Consider the following 23292-nt stretch of genomic DNA (forward strand, 5'->3'; position numbering starts at 1 on the left):
AAAACTCATATTCTCTATATTTTTTTTCAAGTTTCCTGGGCCAGCAAGATGGCTCAATGGTTAAAGCACGTGCCACCAGCCTAACAACCTGAGTTTGATCCCTGCTACCCACATGTGAAGGAGAGAAGTGATCCCATGCTGTCTCCTGACCTCCACACTCATGCATGCACACACTTGCATACACTCTTGCATGCATATGCAGCCATGCCGGGGCCATCAGATGACAACGGGATGGAGTTCCTTCTTTCCTTCCCGCATTGTAGACTCAACTTTAGGTCCCCAGGCGTGTGTGGCAAGGACCTTTATCTGCTGAGCTATTCCACTGGCTTTGAATTTTATTTATTATTTTATCTGTATGATGCACACATGTGAAGTCAGGATACAGTCATTTGAGTTGATCCTCTTCCTTCACTGTGGGCTCTAGGGATTAATTAGACTCAGGTTATCAGCTTGCTTGGCAAATCTTCTATCCACTGAGCCATTTCTCCAGCTATGACTGAGATATTTTTATTGGTGCATTCCCAAAAAGATGCACACTCAGTGTGGTGGCACACACCTAGAACTCCATTATCCACAAGTATGAAGCAAGGCCAGCTTTTGCTTAAAGTAAAACTCTTTCAAAAAACAAACAACCCTTTTTAGTGAAATACAATATACATAGCAAAGTGAATACATCATAAATGTATACCCAGGTTTGTTTCTCAAACTGAATTTTTTAATATATTTCACAAGCAGAAGAGTATCAAGAACTATGGGTCTTTGAGTAGCTGTTGTATGAGTGGCAGGAAGATTAGAAAATAATAATGCAGGCCAGGTGTGGTGTGGTGGCCCACACCTTTAGTCCTAGCACTCAGGAGGCAGAGGAAAGCAGATCTCTGAGTTCGAGGCCAGCCTGTTCTACAGAGTGAGTTCCAGGACAGCCAGAGCTATACAGGGAAACCCTGTCTTGAAAAAAACAAAACAACAAAAATAAATCTAAACTATATAGGTAGGCAGGCAGGCAGATGATGCTTGCCCAGTAAGTAATACCTAAGAGGGTTTTTTTTTTGTGTGTGTGTGTGTGTGTTTTTTTTTTTTTTTCTGTTTTGTTTTGGTTTTTGGAGACAGTGTTTCTCTGTATAGCCCTGGCTGTCCTGGAACTCACTCTGTAGACCAGGCTGGCCTTGAACTCAGAAATCCTCCTGCCTCTGCCTCCCAAGTGCTGGGATTAAAGGCGTGCACCACTACACCCGGCAGAGGTTATTAACATTGAACACTTTCAGTAACTATTATTTTTACTTTTAAAATGTGTCAATCATTTACTTATTGCTTAATTCTTGTATATGGTTATTGAATACTGGCATCCACACACCATCCCAGCAGGTGTGGGAAGTCAGGCAGCCTCTGTCCTGCAGTCAGTGCTCTCCTCCCTGTCTGGACCCCCAGGAAGAACGTAGACCACCAGGCTTGACATCAGCAAGCGCCTTTACCTGCTCCATCTCAAGACTTTTTTTTTTTAATTTTTTATTTTATGAAGCAGTTAAGAGTTTATTAAAAGAGGGTTTAATATAGATTTTAACTACAGGGACTAAGAGAAAGGTACTTGGGGAGGAAGTAATGTATGCCTGAGTGGAGGTGTGTGGGCTTCTTAAAGGAATCTCAGCTTCCATACTGATTCTATTTAAACCAGGAGCTGAAGCTAGGAAACCCTTTTTTTTTTTTTTTTTTTTTTTTTTTAAAGATTTATTGTATTTATATGAGTACACTATAGTTGTCTTCAGATACACCAGAAGAGGGCATCAGATCCCATTACAGATGGTTGTGAGCCACCATGTGGTTGCTGGGAATTGAACTAGGGACCTTTGGAAGAGCAGTCAGTGCTCTTACCCACTGAGCCATCTCTCCAGCCCCCAAATTAGGAAATTTTAAGAATGATGACCAGTTGTTCTCAGCTCTGGCTGTGTATTAAAGTCATCTGAAGAGATTTACTTATTTGCTTATGTATTTGAAACATTATCTCATGTAGTCCAGGCTTGCCTTGAATTCTCTTATGTAGGTAGTCATTGGCAGCCCTTCAACTTCTGGTCCTCACCACCCAGGTGCTGGAAATACAGACATGCTCCATTGTGCCCAGCTACTGAAATTTTTTTTTAAGATTTATTTATTTTATGTATATGAGTACACTGTCGATGTCTCAGACACACCAGAAGAGGGCATCAGATCCCATTACAGATAATTGTGAGCCATGTGGTTGCTGGGAATTGAACTCAGGACCTCTGGAAGAGCAGTCAATGCTCTTAACCACTGAGCCATCTCTCCAGCTCCTACTGAAATGTTTAAAAAGAAAAATCACAAGATATGGTGGCTCATGCTGCTAATCCCAGTACTGAGAATGCTGAGGCGGGTCCAAAGTCTGCTGACACTTTGACACTGACAAAACTGCAAACAAAGCCTGGCAGAGAAAATCACACAGACCCCACCCCTGAGGCAAGTGTAAACCGTTTGTCTTAGGGTCACTATGGCAATGGTCACACAAGGAGGAAAGGGTTTATCTGACTTACAGGTCCTCATCATATTCTATCACTGAAGGAAGCCAGGAAGGGACTCACAGGCAGGAACCTGGAGGCAGGAGCTGGTGCAGAGGCCATGGAGGGATGCTGCTTACTGGCTTGCTCAGCCTGCTTTCTAATAGAACCCAGCAAGGAAATGGCTGGGCCCTCCCCCATCAATCACTAATTTAAAAAAAATGCCCTGCAGGCTTGCCTACAGCCCAAACTTCTAGAGGCATTTTTTCTTCTTCTTTTTTTTTTTTAATTTATTATTATACATAAGTACACTGTAGCTGTCTTCAGACGCTCCAGAAGAGGGAGTCAGATCTCATTTCGGGTGGTTGTGAGCCACCATGTGGTTGCTGGGATTTGAACTCTGGACCTTCGGAAGAGCAGTCAGTGCTCTTACCCACTGAGCCATCTCACCAGTCCCCGGCATTTTTTAAATTAAGCTTCTTTCCTCTTAGATGATTCTGTCTTGTGTCAAGCTAACACAAAACTGTCCAGCACTAGTGACCCCTTGTCATCTTGATAGACACTTAAGCTACAACAAAACATTAAGCTACAACCTTTCTTTTTTTTTTTTTTTTTTTTTTGGTTTTTCGAGACAGGGTTTCTCTGTGTAGCCCTGACTGTCCTGGAACTCACTCTGTAGACCAGGCTGGCCTCAAACTCAGAAATCTGCCTGCCTCTCCCTCCCAAGTGCTGAGGTTAAAGGTGTGTGACACCACTGCCTGGCCCTTTCCTTTCTTATTCATCCCCAAGACTTCACATTAAAGACGTAAATAACTTTAAAAGTTCCACAGTATACATTAAAAGTTCAGTTTCTTTAAAAATCCAAAATCTCTTTTTAAGTTGAAATCTTCCAACCGTGGGCTTCTGTAAAACTTAAAATTAATTAAATACTTTCTTACTTGAAAAGGGAAGAACCAGGGTATAGTCACCATAAGATCAAAGCAAAACCAAACTCTCAATCGTGTTAGTAACACAGTGTCCAATGTCTGGGATCCACTCGTGATCTGGCTCCTCCAAAGGGCTTGAGCCATTTCTCCAGCTCTGCAGCACACACACAGCTTATACTCTTAGGCTCTGGTTGACTCCACTGCTGCTGCTGTTCTTGGTGGTCTTCCCATGATACTGGCATCTCCAAATTGCCGGGGTCTCTGCTGCAACTGGGCTACACTTTCACCATAGCCTCTCTTAAGCTCTCTTCATTGTGCTAAGCCTCAACTTTCTGAATGAAGCCATACAGCTGCCACTGATACCTTCACCAATAGCCAGCCTGGCCTGGCCTCTCAGTGCCATGCCTCAGCTGCTCTCCTCTTCATGCCTTCAAAACCAGTACCACCTGGGTGATTCTTTTGTTTGTTTGTTTTTCAAGACAGGGTTTCTCTGTGTATCTCTGGCTGTCCTGGAACTCACTCTGTAGACCAGGCTGGCCTCGAACTCAGAAATCTGCCTGCCTCTGCCTCCCAAGTTCTGGGATTAAAGGCATGAACCACCAGGCTCAGCTTACTGATGTCCCCCTTTTTTTTTTTTAAAGATATATTTATTTATTTTATGTATATGAGTATACTGTAGCTGTCTTCAGAGACACCAGAAGAGGGCATCAGATCCCATTACAGATGGTTGTGAGCCACCATGTGGTTGCTGGGAATTGAACTCAGAACCTCTGGAAGAGCAGTCAGTGCTCTTAAATGCTGAGCCATCTCTCCAGCCCACTGATATCGTCTTAATCAATACTAATTCTTCACCACAGCCTCCCAACGGCAATTATCCCAGTAAGGCACAGTTTCACTTCAATGCTTCTGGTCTTTTGCTAATCACAGCTGATTCTTAAGCCCCAGCTAACCCTCCCATAGCATCTTAATTAAAAATAACAAGTGGCCCAACAGAGTCTTTAAACTTCCCTCTGAAGCTTACAAGCCAGGCCTCCATTTCTGCCTTGCCCTCAGCATTCTTATCCTCAAGCTCTTGCAGAACAGCCACTGAGACTCAACATTCAGCCACTTTTCAAGTCCGTCTCCAAACACATGGTCAGGCCCCACAACACCCCCCACACACACACTAGCCTGGTACCCAGCTTGTCTCAGGGTTTCTTTTGCTGTGGTGAAATACCATGACAAAAGCAGAGGAGCCGGGTGTGGTGGCACATGCCTTTAATCCCAGCACTGGGGAGGCAGAGGCGGGTGGATTTCTGAGTTCGAGGCCAGCCTGGTCTACAGAGTGAGTTCCAGGACAGCCAGGACTATACAGAGAAACCCTGTCTCGAAAAACCAAAAAAAAAAAAAAAAAAGGCAGAGGAAGGGGTTTATTCTGTTTATGCTTCCACATCACAGCTCTTCATCAAAGGAAGCAGAACGGGGCATGGAGGCAGAAGCTGTGGAGGGTGCTGCTTGGCTTGCTCAGCCTGCTTTCTTATAGAACCCAGGACCACCAGTCTAGGGAATAATGAACGGAGCCCTCCCCTACTAGTTAAGAAAATGCCCTTATCTACAGTCCAGTCTTTTTTTTTTTTTTTTTTTTTTTTTTTTTTTTAAGATTTATTTATTTATTTATTATATGTAAGTACATTGTAGCTGTCTTCAGACACTCCAGAAGAGGGGGTCAGATCTTGTTATAGATGGTTGTGAGCCACCATGTGGTTGCTGGGATTTGAACTCTGGACCTTCGGAAGAGCAGTCGGGTGCTCTAACCCACTGAGCCATCTCACCAGCCCTACAGTCCAGTCTTATGGAGAAATTTTCTTTTCTTCGGGCATCGGATTGCATTACAGATGGTTGTGAGCTACCATGTAGTTGCTGGGAATTGAACTTAGGACCTCTGGAAGAGCAGTCAGTGCTCTTAATCACTGAGCCATCTCTCCAAACCTGGAAACATTTTCTCAATTGAGGTTTTCTCCTCTGCAATGACTTTAGCTTGTGTCAAGTTAACATGACACTATTTAGTACAGCTGAAGTGGAGGTGATGCTCACCTTTAACCCAGCACACAGGAGGCAGAGGCAGTCAGATCTCTGAGTTTGAGGCCAGCCTGGTCTACAGAGTGAGTTCCAAAATGGCCAGGTTTACATACTCCTGTATATTTTGGAAAACAAAACAGAACAAGAAACTATCCAGCAGACAGACTTTATCTTGTCTATAAGATTCTCCCACACTCCACACCAGCATTTTCAAGAACTACCGTAGCTGGGCATGGTGGTCAGCTTCGTATACAGAGTGAGCTGGTGCAGGCCAGCCAGGGTTGCATAGAAACACCCTGTTTCACAGCGACAAAAAGAACTGGCATGAAATGCCCTCTCATGAAAACTTTGCCATTTCCTCCTCCTCACCTCCCTTTCCTCTTCGCCCATCCTCTCTTCCAACCCCATCCCCACTATTCTCAGGATTACAAGGCAGAGGAAGACCCAGCAAAATTTAAATCTGTCAAAACAGGACGCGGACCTTTGGGCCCGAATTGGAAGGTACAAGTCACACCCTTGCCACCAGGGGGCAGGCACATTGTGGGTGGGCCTCTCCTCTTGGAGGAGGGTGTGCATGGGGTTCGGACCACCTGAGATCTTTTACTTACCAACCTGCTTCTGGGTGTTTTTCTACTGCAGCAAGAACTTGTCAATCAGAAAGACTGCCCATATATGTGTGCATACAAACTGGTTACTGTCAAGTTCAAGTGGTGGGGCTTGCAGAACAAAGTGGAAAACTTTATACATAAGGTAAGTTTGCAGGATGAGGCCTTTCCATGTGTCTGTGTTCTGAGACCAGTTGGTCCCAGTAACTGACCTGTTCCTCGGTCACTAGCACTGGAGTCTTGGGTTTGCTCGCTAGGCTCTCCCTTGCACATACTGTTCTACATTTTAATTCTGTCCCTCTACGGGCAGCACATGTGACAAGGAAAGAAACGGAGGTGAAAGAAGAAAACAGGAAAGGCTCTGCTATGCTTGAACTACACAGAAAACAAGTTTTCCTTTTTAATCCAGAAGGCAAGAGGCACTGTGAGCCAAACTCCCAAGTGTCCCAGGGTACAGAACTGGACAGACTTAAGCGTCTTAATTCTCACATGTGTTAGAATCACACTTTTGGGCCACATTTTATACCTGCTGGCTAGTCATAACCCACCCGGCATTAGGTACCAGAGACTGTAGAGAATTTGGCCAGATCTCATGAGCAGCCTGTTTTGGTAGTATTTGGGACAAAGGGCTCACCTGTAAGGTGGATGGCCATCCTTACTGGAACACTAACCTGCCAGAAACAGTTTGGCAAAGGTCACTGACCTGGGTGTGATCCAGATAAGGCAGCGAGGCATCACTCTTCCCCTCCACCCAGTAAACTGTGAATCCTGGGGAGGAATGCAGAGGGGCCTTTCCTCTCCGCTCTCTGACTGGTTTCCCTTCTCCTCATAGCAAGAGAAGCGTCTGTTTACAAACTTTCACAGGCAGCTGTTCTGTTGGCTCGATAAATGGGTTGATCTGACTATGGATGACATTCGGAGGATGGAAGAAGAGACGAAGAGACAGCTGGATGAGGTGAGCCGGATGCCAGGGGACTCATAAGTGTGTGACTGTCAAGGAGACTGGGACTTGGACACATCTAAAGGCCATCAGCCAGTTGTTCTAAGAACAAGCCTGGCTCTGTTGTGGATAAGGTTACTGCCAGGCAGTATGGGAACTATAAGGAGAACAGTCTGTGCTCGGGAATACAGTGTGGCTGAGGTCTTGGCACAGGCACAGAGACAAATATGGTAGTCTGCACCTGATGCCAAGTGAGTAATTCGCCCGCTGCAGTGACTCTTCAGTCAGCGTGGGGGATGGTGCTAGGCCTTGGAACTTGAGGTGACCGTGGAGCCAGGCAGGTTCAGCTGATCTACCAATACACTGGAGTGGACAGCCACAGCACAGCCACACACAGGCATTGCTCTGTGTGGTTGTTGTTCCAAACTATTTTGCAGGTGAGAGGATTTCTTTGTTTTTGGTTTTTATTTTTGTTTAGGTATTTTGGTTTTGAGCTTGGCATTGATCCCAGGAGGAGAGCAGTTTGCTTTCTGAGAGCCTAAAGACCCAGATCCTTGTTTACTTAAGGAATAAATAAAGTCTTCCCCCAGAAGTCCATTTAGGAGGCTGCTCAGTGAAAACCAGCAGGCACCCTCTTTGCTCTTGCTTGTGCGCTGTCTCACAGTGTAAGAGGCATCTTCAGCTGAGGCAGGTGAGGCTCAGCACGGCTCTACTGCAGCCTGCAGGTGACAGTCAGTCTTAAGAGCCCAGTGCTGCCGGGCGTGGTGGCGTACGCCTTTGATCCCAGCACTTGGGAGGCAGAGGCAGGCAGATTTCTGATTTTGAGGCCAGCCTGGTCTACCGAGTGAGTTCCAGGCCAGCCAGGGCTGCAGAGAAACCCTGTCTCGATAAAACAAAAACAAACAAACAAAAAAGAGCCCAGTGCTGTCTGGCTTAGGGCCACAGCTCTTGATCTACATGCCCATGGGGGTCCTGCCCTCCTAAGCAGGAAGCTCTCATCTTTTTAAGGTATGCCTGAATGCCCATTAGAGGACATGCTTTCCAGCTGAGGGCCTGCCTCCAGTGCTGCTGTGCCCACCACACAGATGTTCCATACTTCAGTGCTAGGTTAGGGCAGAACCTGGGCCCAGAGCCCTTCTTCCTCCAGAGCCTCCCAGGGAAGTTTCTACCTTCTGGGAAGACATTCCTCCCAGGCTGACTCACTGGGAAGTGGTGTGCAAGTTAGTTCCTGCTGAAGGCGGATGTTTTAGTTATTCATTCAGCTACCTAAAACTGAAGGGCAAGTGGCAGGATTTGGAGCACAGCCCCTGATTCTTTCGGAAGAATCCTCAGGAAGTTGTAGACCTAAGTCACATTGCTAATTCTGTTTGCATGAGAAAGAGGCTTGAATCCTCAGGTCTTAATAGTCCTACTCTCCCCTGCTCCCTGCAGAAGTTAGCAGATGGAGTATTGTAATCAGGGTTTGACAGGGACTCTCAAGTCACTCTCTGCCTAGTAGTGCCCAGCATAAAGTAATTGGGTTTCCTGGAAGCATTACAGTTCTTTGTCTGTTCTCTGGAGCTGTTAGCATGGGTAAGAAAGGTTCCTGGTTTAAGCACAGCACCAATAAATAAAATAAAATAAGTAAGTAGATAAATAAGTAGATTAATAAATAAAGTGGTTCCCAGCACTCAGGAGGCAGAGGCAGGCGGATTTCTGAGTTCGAGGCCAGCCTGGTCTACAGAATGAGTTCCAGGACAGCCAGGGTTATACAGAGAAACCCTGTCTCAAAAATAAATAAATAAATAAATAAATAAATAAATAAATAAATGAATGAATGAATAAATAAATAAATAAAGTGGTGCTGTAGTTCTGGGGAAAAGTATCCAAACAATCATAGGACTCTGCCTTCCTCATGGTCCAAACTTGGTAGTCCTTAGAGTCAGGGCTTTGCTTGGAACGTGTGCCCACTCCTGCATGAAATGACACTCCAGTATGTAAAGCGTTGTGCAGTAGTTTAGACAGACACTCACTATTCACCAGGGAAGGGTGGATACAAGGGACCTCTTTGGAATTAGAATTTTAAAACTAACTTGTAATGGAAGAGAAAGAACCAAACCCATGTCATTGTAGAATATGTTTTAACCTCTAGCAACTGCTCAGGCCCTCATGCGCTAATGTGAGCCCTGGCTTGTTTTTCTCTCTTGTCTAAAAATATAGTCGATGGGCTGGGATATGGCTTGGTGGTAAAGCACTTAAGTGTCTAGCAGGCACAAGACCGAGTTTCTTAATACCATGCATACAAAGCTTTAAAAAGTTTTTACTGTTGTTTTTAAAAAAGACAGGGTGTGTCGTCTAGTCTAACCTCAAAGTCTTTATGTAGCCAAGGGTCACCTTGAGTTTTCAGTCCCCCTGCCTTTACCTTCTGAGGGCTAGGGTTACAGCATGCATCATGCTGCTCACTCTCTGCAGTGCTGAGGATCCAATCTAGGGCTCTGTGCATCCTCAGCAGACACTCTTCCAGCTGAGCTACATCCCCAGCCCAAAAGACTTTTATTTTGTTTTTCTGATTAAGATTCTGTAGTATCAGCCAGACAGTGATAGCACACACCTTTAATCCTAGCACTCAGGAGTCAGAGGCTGGCTGATCTCTGAGTTCAAGGCCAACAACCAAGGCTGTACAGAGAGAATCTGTCTTAACAAAACAAAAAGTAGAAAGAGGAAGAAAAAGAAGAAGAGGAAGAAGATTCTGGAGTATTTTCTTTCCTATTGTGGGTCTGGCCCCTCTCCCACCTGTTCCTTTGTGGTTAGCTGAAAGCTGCCTGACATCTCTGCTCATGCTCTGCCCAGGAGGCTGCTGGGAACTGATCTGCCTAGGGTTATTTCTTGCCTCTGAAAGTGGAAGACTTTCTGACTGCTAGCTCTCTATTAGAATTTAGTTTAGGTTTTGAAGTCTGAAAAGGTTACCCAGAGATTACACAAATTTCTCTGTAATGAAGTACCTAACAGACACCACATCTGGAGTTCACAGTTTTGAGTTAGGGTGAATTTGTGTTTCGAGGAGCAGGCCAGTAGGAGAAGCCATTCTGTACTGGGCTCAGTTGCTGGGGTGGACGAAAGAGAACATGCACTCCAGCATTTTAGGCCGGTGAGTGGCTCAGTAAGTAAAGGCTCCGCCTGCGAGCCTGACGCCCAATGTTGGGGTCTCCCTGGAGAGAACTGACTCTCACAGAGGAGCCTCTGCTCTAACTCTGAGCCATGACACACACAGATGTGCACACACACTTAGTTCCACATAACATCCACAGAAGCAAGCTCTCATCTTAATTTCCTCTGACCTCACAGAGCTCTGTCTCAGAGCAGACCATCTGGAATACCGGCCGGAGTATTAAAACACAGTCATAGCTTTATTTTGAAATACAATATAATTTCTCAGGACTGCTGTGATATTTAAGTGTCAAACAAACACTGAAGGACATGCCTGTAACCCTGACATTTGGGAAAGTGAAGGAAAATAATAGTAAAACTCTGAGCTGGGAGACAGGGTCATGAGAGCCATCTAAGTTTGAAATGACCCAAGTCTCTAGTCATGTGAGCCTCCTCCCCGCCAGCAGGGTCTCCAGGCTTCAGATTCCCTATGGTGTGAGGACTGTGGCATGCACCATCAGTGGTTTTACATAGGGAGTTCTAGATCTCCCACCGTTACACAGTGACAGCCTGTCCCAAAAAACAAAACAGAACAAAACAAAACAAACCCATTCATGTCATATAGGCCTCAAGAGACAGGAAATACACATTCTTAGGACAGTTTACTATAAGCTTAAAACAATGAAACAATGAATTATTTCAGCAGGACCCCTTCCTTGTCCCTTGACAGGAAGGGAAGTAGCCACATTCTTTGATAGGAAGTTGCATCTTTTTTTTTTTTTGAAAAGTTTTTTTTTAGATTGACTTATTATGTCTATGAGAGTTTTGCCTGCATGTATGTATGTGCACCACAAGCATAAGGGTTATAAGCTGCCATGTGGTTGTTGGGAGTTGAGCCTAGGGCCTCTGCCAAGAGCAACAAGTGCTCTTAACTGCTAAGCCAGAAATAGAAACAGAGAGATAGGGGGGCTGGTGACGGAGGTCAATCCCCAGAATCCACAAAGAAGTGAACGGAGTAAAGCCACTCCTGAAAGTTGCCCCCTGACCTGGACATGTGTACTGTGACATGGACATGCTCCACTCCCCACCCCACATACATACAAGGACAGGCCCTGGGGCCGATTCCTTAGCCCACAAGCTCACTTCCACTCTCTCCACAGTGCTTTTTCCTGTCTTAATGAGCAGTTCAGGGCCACAGAGCTAGCTCAAGGGATTAGGGTGCTTGCTGATCTTACAGAGGACCCAGGTTTGATTCCCACCACCCACATGGCAGCTCAGGACCATCTGTCACAACATCTCTTCTGGCTTCTGTGGTCACCAGGTACACACATGGTGTATATACACTCACACATATAAAATAAGAATAAATATAAAAATAATAATAATCTGTTTTTATTTTGTGCCTAACTTAAAAGGTATGATTTTTCTCTCCATCTCCACCTGGCATGCCAGGATCTTCAGTTCACCCAGGCTGTACTTTTTTCTTAAATGCCAATAGAATTGTCCTTGAGCTTTGAAAATAAATAAATGAAGTAGAAATTAAAACATAAGTAAATAAAAGTAAAGAGAAAATAGCCAGCCGGGCGTGGTGACACACACCTTTAATCCGAGCACTTGGGAGGCAGAGGTGGGTGGATTTCTGGGTTTGAGGCCAGCCTGGTCTACAAAGTGAGTTCCAGGACAGCCAGGGCTACACAGAGAAACCCTGTCTCAAAAAAGAAAAAAAGAAAAGAAAAGAAAAGAAAATAGCTCTGGGCTTAGCATTGGTAAATTTTAGGTTGTAGAGGATGGTAGGACCTGAGATAGATTATAAATGGTATGGTCTGAGATATTATTTATTCAAACTTGTTATTTTTGCTTGGTGCATACACACAAATATTCTGCCCTGTTGGCAGGATCAAGAAGACAGGGTGCATTCATGGTAAAGTTCCATCAGCAACAAAAGCTTTCAATTTCCTTCTGCTTTTTCTGTTGCAGATGAGACAAAAGGACCCAGTGAAAGGAATGACAGCAGACGACTAGCGCCACCGCCCTTTCTGCACTGTAAGTACCGAGCTGTTGTCAGTGGGCTTGGGTCCTCAAGGCCAGCAGCTCCCTGTGAAATGAGAAAACCTACTTCATTCCTCATCTGGCACTCTAGGACTGATGGTCACTGCCGTGCTAACGAGGGGACTCCTGGGTTTCCATAGAAACAAATTATGGACATTGTTTATTTCAGGGGCTGGAAGACTTTTTACCCAGGTCATAGGGCTAACTTGGGGTGTCCCTTGTTATGCTGAGAGGAAGTTATCTGCTCAAAGAGCACCTTCTAGCACCAAGAGGCTAAGAAAACCTAGGACCTTTATTCTCTGGCTTTCCCATGGTTCTTTTTCACCCAGGCCTGTGTGCGTGCTAGCTAGGCAAGCACTATATCCCCAGCCCAACCCATGTTCTTAAGCAGCTTCTGGGGATGGAAGAGGAGGATTAAGCAGATGCCAGTTTTGTAGTCAGTGCCAGAACCTTAGTACTCTCTCTCCAAGGCCCCCACCAACTGGCACGCCTCCTCCTGGGATCTCTCCACTTGTCATGATTTACTGTGTGCTTCTGGTTGCCCTTGTTGCTTCCTTAATAATTTCTATTTCTTTTCTAGTTTTGCAAGACAGTGGTCAACAGGAAGGCCCAGCAGCTCCACCCTCCTGAGTGGCAGGCCATCTTCGGACGCAGCCTTTCTGTGCTCATTCTTCAGGCAACTTTCAATCCCTTACTATAGCTATTTCTAGATGCCCTTTAACATTGTGAACAAATAGACCGTCTGGTATTATAAAGCCTGTGTGTGCGGGAGCCTGATCCTCTAAGATACATGGTGTAGCTGCTGTGTTTACAGCTCATCCTCTCTCCACTGTGCTCTGACCCATTTCTGTATGCCCTCCCCTTTTATTTCCAAGTGATGGTCTCAGTCTTCCCAATGAGCTGCCTTTTGTGATGTGATTATTTAAGCTCATTTATTTCAGCCTTGGGATAAACTGAGCTATTTTGCTTCCTGGGCAGATCTTTGGCAATGCTGAATATTCACTTGGGGAGAGAGGAGGAGTTAAAAATACAGAGACACCTACCCCCAGCTCCTCACAATAGGAATGTGGCTTCAGACCCCTGACCTCTGCTCCTAGTAACCTCTTGTTTGCGTGCTCTAAGCACCAAGAAGGCACCCAAGGCCCAGCCAGTCTCAGAAAATTTAGCAAATAATAAATAACCCCTACTCGAGTCATTGCATCTCTGGTTAATATTCTTAGAAATCTTGGCTTCTCAGCCCTCCTGTTGCCCACTCTGTCTGGATCTCTCTGTAGAGCCTACAAGACCCCACCACTGCCCAGCTGGAGAACTGTCCAGTATGGCCTGTTGACACCATTCAGACCCCACAGGAGCGCTGTATGTCCGTGCTCCTTTTCCCTTTTGGGCTGGTGCTGCCACTCAGCAATAATCCTCTCTGTGCTTTCTTAGACCCCTGTCCTCTGTGAGGCTGGCTAGGATGCAAGAGTCCTGGTCTTTTCATGCTGCACAAACAAGCATGCAAAAAGCTTTTTATCCCTAGCAAAACATGTACCTTCCTGTTTCTAATCACTGGACAAGAATTTGCAGATAAAGAACTCAGCTCATCCTGCCCCACACTGAGTTCTGTCCTGGACAATCAAAAGCAAGCCGTGACTGTAGCCTGGAACAGTTAGCACAGCAGGCTGGGGAAGCCCAGGCTCCAAGGGAGTGGAAGCTGCAAAGCACTGGCTTTTCTAGATGGGCAGAAACTGAGGATGCCTTTCTGGTGGGAGAGTGGGATAGAATTGTGTCACCTGACATTTCCCAAGCCTTCTTCAGTCAGTCAGCCCAGTGTGTAGTGATCCAAGCCCATGATTGCCAGGGTACCTGTTAGAGACCAAATCTCTACTAGGGGAGTGAGAAGTAGGATGGATCGTTCTCCTTGTTTTTGTCTGTGTTGGCCTTACTCATTTCTAAGTGCAATAAGGCAGTGTCTCAGGGACTGCACCTGTGACATCCTGACTGGATGCTTCCCTGTGGTCCTCCTGGAATAAGGGTAGACAGATTTGGGCCCCTCAGCATGGTTAGCTCTGACCTTCCTTGAGGTTCTTTTAAGACCAGGAGATGTCTGGTTACTGACACCTTTCAAGGTATTAGTCTCCTCACCTTGTAGAGTCTTTAGGCATGCACTTGGGGCATCTTGGTGATTAGCATATCAGCTGCTAGTAGCATGGGAAAGTTGGAGAAGAGGCATTCCTAATGGAAATGGAAAAAACATAAATGTTCTCATATAAGCTCTGTATTACCTATCAAATCCTATTTGTGCTTAAAGATCTTCCTTCAGTAACTAGGTTAAAGTTCAGATGTGTTATCTTGAGAGAAGTTGATAGTCTACGCAGATAGTTTACATGATATGAGGGTCAAAAGATATTTGTCTCCTTCAGCACTTCATAAGATCTATACATATCAGTCACATTGGCCTCAATCCTGGCCTGCTCTTACCTGCCTTGCGCCCCTGCTGTTGCCCACATTTGAAAGCATCCAAATGATCCGAACTAGAATTTCCTGAGACCAGCCTGGATTTAGGGCTCCTGCCCACATAAACACAAAGGAGGAATGTCCCTGTCTTGTTCCATCCCCATGGGTGGTGTTGCTGCTGGACAAGTGTTGGCTTTTAAGTATCCCCTTTTTTTACCCACCCCCAAAATTAACTAGCACTCAAGAGGGCTGGTGATGAAAGGCTCACCTCTGGTGAGAATCCCTGAGAGTGCGACATGCTTCTTCAGACTGGCTGCTTCCATTACATTTCCAGGGTCTGCTTTACTCCCAGCGGGAGCAGCAGTGTCTCTGCACAAGGCCTGCTGGGCTCCAGCCTTCTTGTGGAGAGACACTGGGGAGGGACAGGTCAGGGTCACTGCTGTGGGCATGTGTGTATCCTTCCACATTCTTCCTTTCAGTCCCCCCTGGACCTCTGACGTCCTTGGGTTGGTTCTTAGTGCTACTTCTTTTACAGACTACACTTTATAGAACTGATTAGATTTCCTGTTTATTTAATGTGAGTTTGTGCCTTTTTGTCTCAATCTTCCAATACAGGTATATTGGGGGGAAAAAAGCAGTCTAATAAAATCCTAGACAGAGTTTTTTGGAGTCTAGCTTATTGGTGATGTTCCTATGTCCATTTTTCAACTTAGATGTCCTTAAAGCTCCTACTGATATCTCCCCAGTTTATTTACAGGAGAGGATTATGAGAAGATACAGTGGTATTTCTGACATTTTATGTAAATAAAGTATTCCTTGTCCAAAAAAGTCACTTACAGTATGGATTCGGGCTGGGGTATGGTATAGCTCAGTGGTAGTATTTACCTAACAGGCATTAAAAAAAAGGTCAATTAAAATAGTCCCATGTCAGCCGGGCGTGGTGGCTCACGCCTTTACTCCCAGCACTCGGGAGGCAGAGGCAGGCAGATTTCTGAGTTCGAGGCCAGCTTGGTCTACAAAGTGAGTTCCAGGACAGCCAGGGCTATACAGAGAAACCCTGTCTCAAAAAAACAAAAGACAAAAAAAAAATTAGTCCCATGTCAATTCAGTTTTCTTATGCAGCAGTGCACATCTGTAAGCCATTTTTGCTTTTGTCTCTCTTTTACTCTACTAAGCAATACATTTATTTTTTATTCTTAATTTTAAGTCATGGACTTAAAATATTTTATTAGTTTCAGGAGAAAAACAACAGGGCAAGCAAACTGTAAATCTTGGCAACTGCCTGAAAGAAGTCTCCCTTTTGAGCAGTCACATGGTGACAAGGTTGGGTAGAAAGAATGAAAAAACCCAAAGCACCAGGAAGAGCATGCCTGGGCTTCAGAAATAAAGAAGAAAAAAATCATACTCTGGGGGCTGGAGAGATGGCTCGGCGGTTATGTACTGTTCTTTTAGAGGAGCCGAGTTCAATTCCTAGCACCGACATCTCAGTTTACAACTGCCTAGAACTCCAGCTCCAGAGGAACCTGATGCTTCAAGTCTCCCAGACCTGCACTCTGGTGCACATGCTGGCGTGCACGTGCACACACGCACAATAGAAATAAAAAGCTTGTTTAAAGGCATGGTGCCACGGGGTTTTAATCCCAGCCCTTGGAAGGCAGGTGGATCTTTCTGTGTTTGAGGCTAGCTTGGCCTAATGAGAATACTAGACCAGGTTTGTTAATTTCACTGCAAGTGGACGAGGTTAATGTGCACCACTGGCATGCTTAGTACCCAGAGAGGGGAAAGGGCAACTGGAATTAGAATGATTATGGGCCACCGTGTGGGTGAAGGGAATCAAACCCAACTTCAGTGGTCTGTAAGTGCTCTTAACTTGTGAGCCCTCTCCAGTACTTTCAGCTTTATTACTGTGTTTATGGCTACAACTGTGATTCTTGTCTTCCATCCAGGGGTAAAGCTCAGGTGGTTAGTTAGACTTGGTAGAAGTTGTCCCCTTCCCTTCCATTTTGAGAATGAATCACAGCACAGTTCGAATGCCCTGAAACTTTAAGGTAGCCCAAACTGGACTCAAACTTGGAGTAACCAATCTCGGTGAGTTTTGGAAATAACATCACTACACCGGGTTCCAGAACATGTATTTCAGGTAGTGGAGCTTTTGTGGGTTCTTGAGGCATCACTGGGTAGCTGGTACTACAGTGTGCTAAAACAACACTCCCATTTCCCTGGGGGAAGTCATAACTGTAAAAACAACCCCATGCACTATCCCCCCTACCCCTCAAAAATTAAGACCCAGAGATCTAAAGGAAATAATAAATCGAAGTGTCTGGCAAAGTAAACAGTCACCATGAATATACACCAAATAGCAACGGCTTGTTTTTCATTCACTGATAGCTCTCGGGGATCCTAAATTATTTTGCTTTGTATTCAGCAAAACTAGTTTCAAGTTGGGCGTGGTGGTGTAATCTCAGCTGAGGTCGGAAAATCAACTTGGTCTGTATAACAAGCCCCAGTACTTACTAGCAAGACTGTCTCAGATGGAAAAAAAAATTTTTTTAAATGACGATCACCAAGTCACTTAAATGAATGGAAGTGTTCTCTGACCCCTATGAGGGCGCCAAGGAACATGAGAAATTACTTATAGTGTGGGCGAGAGAGGCCGAACAGACTACAGTGAGGCTCCCCATCCTGTCCACTCCCGGTTTCTGAGGGTGGGCAGGCGACAGCGAAGACCGTACGCTGCGGGACGATCACGAAGCAGCCCGAGTCCTCGAGCCGCAGCAACTTCCGCCCTCAACGCTCCTCACGCCCGCGCCCTTGCGCAAAGCAGGCTGGGAATGCGGAGCCTAGGTGGCCCCGCCACCGCCCACTCCCGCGTCCGGGCCGGCGGTATGGCGTCGGGAGTGGATGACATGTAGAGCCCGCCTCTCTGAGCCTGGCTCAGCTCCGCCTCTGGGCGGTTCGCTCTGCTGTAAAGCCCCGCCTCTGTCCTCCAACCGCACCCCAAAACCCTAGACACTCTGGATCCACCTCCTACGGAAGCCGAAGCGCAGTCCGAATCCGGAAGAAAAACAATCCGGAGGGAGCAGTGCTGCTGAGACCGGAGACCAAGGGCTGCTCCGGCTCGCACTAGATGCAGCACGGAGACAGGAACACACCGGGTTACCGCGAGGGAATAATGTCGGCTGTGAGTCTAAGGAGGCCGAGCGCACCGAAAGGCTTTGCACTCAGGTGAGGACGCAGGTGTAGGCCGGTCGGTTCCTGGCGGTTAGCTGTCTTCAGCCCAGTCTGATTTGTGGGGCTGGATTTCAAAACCACAGTAGGATCAAGGCTGCCCTAGTTTAGATACCCGAATTCTGTCAGGCCAGTACTGAAAGGGCTATGTTAGGATTGATGCACGCTCTAAACTTTGGCTGCCGAGTTGGTCACTGCAGATGCTCCCCAAGCAAGTGTCCAGTTGATTCTTGGAGCAGACAGGGTTAGATTGCTAAGGACCAACATTTGCCCCTACAGTTGTAGATTAGAAGTTTTGTTCCTGTTTTTCAGCAGTACATCATGGGGTCTTCTTGATCGGGCTGTGATCTCTAGAAATCCGAAATCAGATTTAGATAAGATCCTTTAGCGAGGTAAAGCCTGGTCTCATGCCCGCTCTTAAATCACGAGGAACACTGCTAATCGTCCAATTGAGCGTAATTCGCGGTGCATGGATTTGTTACTAATCATCAAAGTTGAGGATTGGGATGCCAAATCCCGAGTTTTATTTTTTATCCACTTAGAGTGGGAATACAAGGAGCCACTGAGTAAAGAAACCGGTTACCTGCCGGACAGCAGGGGGAGACTGTAAACAGACAAAATGACAGTCTCTCAGAGGACTTGAGAGGAAGGTTTTTGTATTATTTTGTTTATATTCATAGGGAGAGGCAGGGAGCTGCTTGAAGCTAACCAGGAATTTTTTTGTTTTGTTTTGTTTACAAGTCACACTTTAAGAACAGGCTCTGGTGGAGAAGGAAATGCCCCCCTCCCCTTTTTGGGTGGCTCTGCGGGATCTTGTGCTTCAGTGCCTCGGTATTCTTGGAACTCAGGTTTCATCTGTAGAGTCTGAGCTCCTGCTTGCTCTGTCCTGGAGACAGTCTGGGCTTCTTGGAGTGTTGCTATAGCAACACCCTCACTGAAGGTCTCCCTAAGTCTTCGCTTTTCTGAACTTGTGATGGATGTGGTGGTATTTAAGAGCTGTTGATTATTTCTCCTGATACTGAGACTTGTGGAGAGCGGAGGTTGGAATGTTATGTACCAACTGGCGACTTGTCCCAAGAGAGAGTAGACTCGTGAGACAGATAATAAGAAACCTGTTACTCAGAAACTTGTCCCTAGGCTACGTGAAGGCCTTGGCAGGATTTGTTGTGTGCCAAGGATCTGCAAGGTAGGAGAGGGGAAGGGAATACGCTGTCAGCCTCTCTCTTTCTGAGTTTCTGTTCTCGTAGCTCTGAAGCACATGGCCATGCTCAGTCAACCTCCAATTCCCTCTCGGTGCTCTTGGGAACCCATAGGTTGAGGAGTAAGCATGCAGAGTTGCTGACTGGGCCACAGAGGATGAGTGAGGTTTCTGTAGCTGGAGGGGCTAATAGGTTCCTGTCTCTCAAACGCAATCATTCTTTCCTTCTGGCCAATGGCATTTGAGCTCCCTTTGGCAGCTCTGTGCCAGGTACTGCCAGCTATGGGCGACTGTAAACCTGCCTAGAAGAGCCAGTTGGAGGGAGGGAAGAGATTCCTGCTTTCCAGGCATGAAAGGGAAGGTGAAAGCTGGGTAATCCACTGCTCCTTTTCCTCTTTCCTACCACACGATGCAGAAGCAAGCTGGGCATAGTGAGATTAACAACGTTAATCTCAGAATTTAGGAGGCAGAAGAAGGCTGATCTCCGTAAGGAGTTGAGGCCAGCCAGGGCTGCATAGTGAGACACAGCCTCAAAAGCACCAAACAAACAAACATGCAGACACATTTCCCATGATCACTGCAGCGGAAGCCTTGCACATACCTAGGTCTTTGCCTGCTATCTGGAAAAATCTTAGCCTCCATCCCCTGTGACTTAACATCCTTTCCACAGCGTACATGTTGTGACGTGGAATGTGGCCTCCGCAGCCCCCACTGTAGACCTCAGTGACCTACTTCAACTGAACAACCAAGACCTGAATCTGGACATATATATCATTGGGTAAGTGTCTGAAGGGCCCCTGCACCCCCTATCCCTGTAGAGGGCTGATGTAACCTGTCCTCGCTTGTGTTAGAGTCTGAAGGGGAGGAGCTTTCATCCTCCCTGGGTCCAGTCTTGTGTTTCTTGTCCTGGGTCAGCAATGGTTATGGGTTGGAGGTCAACAGCCACACAGCTAGGAAAGGGAGGCCTCTTGGTCTTCAGAATGCAGGCCTGAGAGTCTGATGATGGCTGTGGGAGAGTCAGTATCCTCCAGGCCAGGGGTGATCCTCTGCCTTGGAATGGTCAGTTTGCAGGAAATGAATTTTGGAATCATAAGCCTTCTTTCTGATGCTGCTTTTGAAGACCCATGGAGCAGTCTCTTCATGGATATGCTTTCCCCACTGAACTTTGTCAAGGTAAGTTAAATTTCTGGGCAGTGGAGGAATGTGTTTCACCTGCGCTGACTTGAGTCGCTTGTCTGATGCGTTTCCCTTTCTCCCATGCAGCTAAGTGTTTGTCTGATGTACTCCTCTTTCTTCCACTTGGCTTTTCATGTTCTTTTCCATTCATCAAAAGGTTTAAAGCTCACACTACACTTGGCTGCCTGGAACGCCTGCCTGCCTTATGCTGTCTCAGTCTGAGCGATGAGTCCAGGGGTTAGCTTCACACCTAGATGTTTTCTCAGTCTTATTCCTGGCCTACCCTCTGGTCTCTCCTTACTGCCCAGCATGAAATCTCTTGAGTGTAGCACTTGCTACAATGTACTGAGTGCTCACTTGGTAGTAAGCATTATCAATAAGCTCTTGGTGTGTGTTATTTTACAGTCTTAACTCTCAAGATAGAAATTCTTTACAGATAAACCCAAAGCTCAGAAATCACATGGGCTCTCCAAGATCCGAATCTAAATCTTTCAAATCTGACTTGTGTTCTCAGTTATCATATTTTATTGCTATGCTAGTGTTTGCTAAGACTGACAGGTAATCCCAGAGCTAACCTGCTGATATCACAGGGGGCATGAATATCAAGTTCTGATGGGCTCAGAAGTTGGGCAAGGGGAAGACAGGTGTAGTGCAAAGTGGTTCTTAGTCTGAGGGACCAGTACACTTTGGGGACTCGTTAGATCATAGGAGAATGGCAGGGAGGTTTTAGGTCCCTGGTTTTTATTTCTGCCCCGTACCTACAATGAATGAACCAACTCCTAATCAGAGTCCCTCGTTAACAGCGTCTTGGAAATGCCAGAATTCTCCTTGCTCCCTTTCTAGGATGGGTTTTACTCTTCAGTTTTAATTCAGTTACCTAGTTTGCCTAGTGGTGCTGAAACAAGAGCTTTGTAGTTCTGAGAAGGGGAAATGCAAGCCTTAGCTCTCCTGAGGCTACGCAATGTCAGCCTCGGAACAAACTGAGAATTCTCTCAAAACTCATTCCTTCCAAGACTTCAAGACTCCAAGACTCCTTGTGCCTTGACTAATTGGTAAGGGATTTGGTAGGGTGGAATGGAGCCACCCTGCCACTGAGCTCAACTTGTGTCAGGGGCACAACCCATACCACTCATGCGACCTAAACCGAGAGCTAGCCTAAGGGCTAGGCACACAAAGCATATGTCTCTCCTTTCCTTAGCCGAAATGGATGGGAGAACCCTAATTATAGCCAGTTCCTTGTGGGGATCTACCAGCTGTTGCAAATTCAGAAGACCCTCTTTGGTGCTCCAGTGTCTAGTCACCTCCTGCCAGGCCCTATAGCCCCTCCAATTTAGTTTCTTCACACTGGAACTTTCCCTGGAAGGCTCTGGCTTTTCCTTGCAACCCCACCCATTCTCCCAGTTGCATTCTTCCTGCCCTCCTCCCCTACTTCCTGGTGCTCTCACACCAAGTAGACTGGTCTCTGTGCCAAAGCCCAGCGGCCTGAACCTGCTGTGTTAGTTAGGATTAAATGTAACTCCACTCCCGAACGTTCTCCCTTTCTTGGTTTCTGTCCTGACCCTGGGATTTGGTCCCTCATAATACAACCCTGCCCAGATTCCTGTTGTCATAGATAGCTGTGAATGAGAAAAATAGAAAACTATTGCTCAGTAGTAGAGTGCTTATACTAGGCCTATATAGGTTCAAGTCCTGTTACAAAAACAAATAAGAAAAAAAGTAAGAAGACGGAGGGTAGCGAGTAGGCTAGTACATGCATATGTAGCAGCCCCAGAGACTCGGGCTCCCGTGCCTCCCTTGTTCAGCGCTGAGTTTGGGGATCTCCCTACTTTGACTTTTTCGCAGTGCTGGAGCTGCTCTTGGACTTGGGGATCGGGTTTCATAATTCCTGGAAGGCACCGGTACAGCTCCACACCCGGAGATTTCCTTCTTGGCCTTTGCACCTCATGCTCCGGAAACAGCTACTGGAGTGGTGGACAGTCCAGCCCTGAGAGCGAGGGTCACTGAGGGTGGCCTTTTCCCACCCCACCTCTGCAGCCACTAGTAGTCGGCATTTTGGCAATCCCAAAACAGTCTTCCTGGTTCCCCTGCCACCCAGAGTCTCAGTCCTACATCAGCAAGTCAGGAACAGTGATTCCCGACAGCTGGGGGAAAGCTTAAGCCTTTGCATGGGTGTTAGCGACTGTCCCCACGCCGGAGCCTGCGTCCTCAGGACTTACTTCCCTACCGTGTACATTGCCTTCGTGGACATCAGACACAGCGTCTGAAGTTACTGATGTTTTTGCAGCTGTGTCTCCTGTTTCACAGACTGGCCTTAAATTCCTTATTCTCCTGCCTCTACCTCTTGAGTGCTAGGATTACAGGCATGTGCCATCATGCCTAACTTTCTAGCTATAACACACACACATATCATTTTGATGGTACTGTTTCACTGGGCTAGAACATGTATAGAAGTCTTCAGATGCTGATCCAGCATAGAGCTCTGAATGGGTCCTCAGCATTAGGGATGGGTTGGGTGTAGTTAGCAAGTGTAGAGTCAATGAATTCTTGTATTTGAGATTCAGAACAGCACCCTAAAAGTGTCTGTCTTGTTCTTGCTTATGTTGAAAAGTTTCTAAGCCAAAGTGGGTATGGGAGTACATACCTGTAATCCCAGGACTCAAGAGACTGAGGCAGGAGGATTGGCAGTTAAAGATCTACCTGGGACACTTAACAAGAGCCTGTATCAAAAAGTGGAGTAGGGTGGAGATATGGCTCAGTGGGTTAGGAGTTCAGATCCCAGCACCCACATAGAAGCACTGTGAAGGAGTAGAGCGAGGAGGATCACTGGGCTTACTGGTCACCAGCCTAGCTCCAGGGTCAGTGAGGGACCCTGTTCCAAAGGAATAAGATGGAAATCAGTAAAGCAGGACACCCAGTAACCTCCACAATGCTCACCTGCACACAGATCTACACTGAACCAAAAAATACTGTCTTCACAGTATGTATGGCATACTGTTCTCCTGCTTCATCGATGAGAAGAGAGACTGAAAGATATGGCAGTCTACGG

At 46.3% G+C, this 23292-nt stretch overlaps 2 protein-coding genes across 4 annotated transcripts in view; both read left to right on the forward strand.

Moving 5' to 3' along the window:
• The window catches only part of Pitpna (phosphatidylinositol transfer protein, alpha), a 40726-nt gene extending 25250 nt beyond the window's left edge, over window positions 1–15476 (forward strand). Inside the window, exons 8-12 of the mRNA NM_008850.2 lie at window positions 5912–5989; window positions 6128–6238; window positions 6926–7048; window positions 12137–12202; window positions 12789–15476. Of these exons, the coding sequence (NP_032876.1) occupies window positions 5912–5989; window positions 6128–6238; window positions 6926–7048; window positions 12137–12181 (357 nt within the window). The 3' untranslated portion in view covers window positions 12182–12202; window positions 12789–15476. The remainder of the gene's footprint in view (window positions 1–5911; window positions 5990–6127; window positions 6239–6925; window positions 7049–12136; window positions 12203–12788) is intronic.
• A 262-nt stretch (window positions 15477–15738) lies between these two features.
• Window positions 15739–23292, forward strand: part of Inpp5k (inositol polyphosphate 5-phosphatase K) — a 19799-nt gene continuing 12245 nt past the window's right edge. For 2 of the 3 annotated variants that reach the window (XR_388367.3, XM_006532507.3), the window contains exons 1-3: window positions 15739–17869; window positions 19741–19848; window positions 20135–20243. Coding sequence is in view for 2 of the 3 variants with exons in the window: in XM_006532507.3 (XP_006532570.1) it covers window positions 17772–17869; window positions 19741–19848; window positions 20135–20243 (315 nt within the window). In the remaining variant the exon portion in view is untranslated. The remainder of the gene's footprint in view (window positions 17870–19740; window positions 19849–20134; window positions 20244–23292) is intronic. The other variant, NM_008916.2, reaches the window with a different exon arrangement.

The sequence above is a fragment of the Mus musculus genome, chromosome 11, assembly GCF_000001635.26.
Source record: "Mus musculus strain C57BL/6J chromosome 11, GRCm38.p6 C57BL/6J".
Classification (NCBI taxonomy): domain Eukaryota; kingdom Metazoa; phylum Chordata; class Mammalia; order Rodentia; family Muridae; genus Mus; species Mus musculus.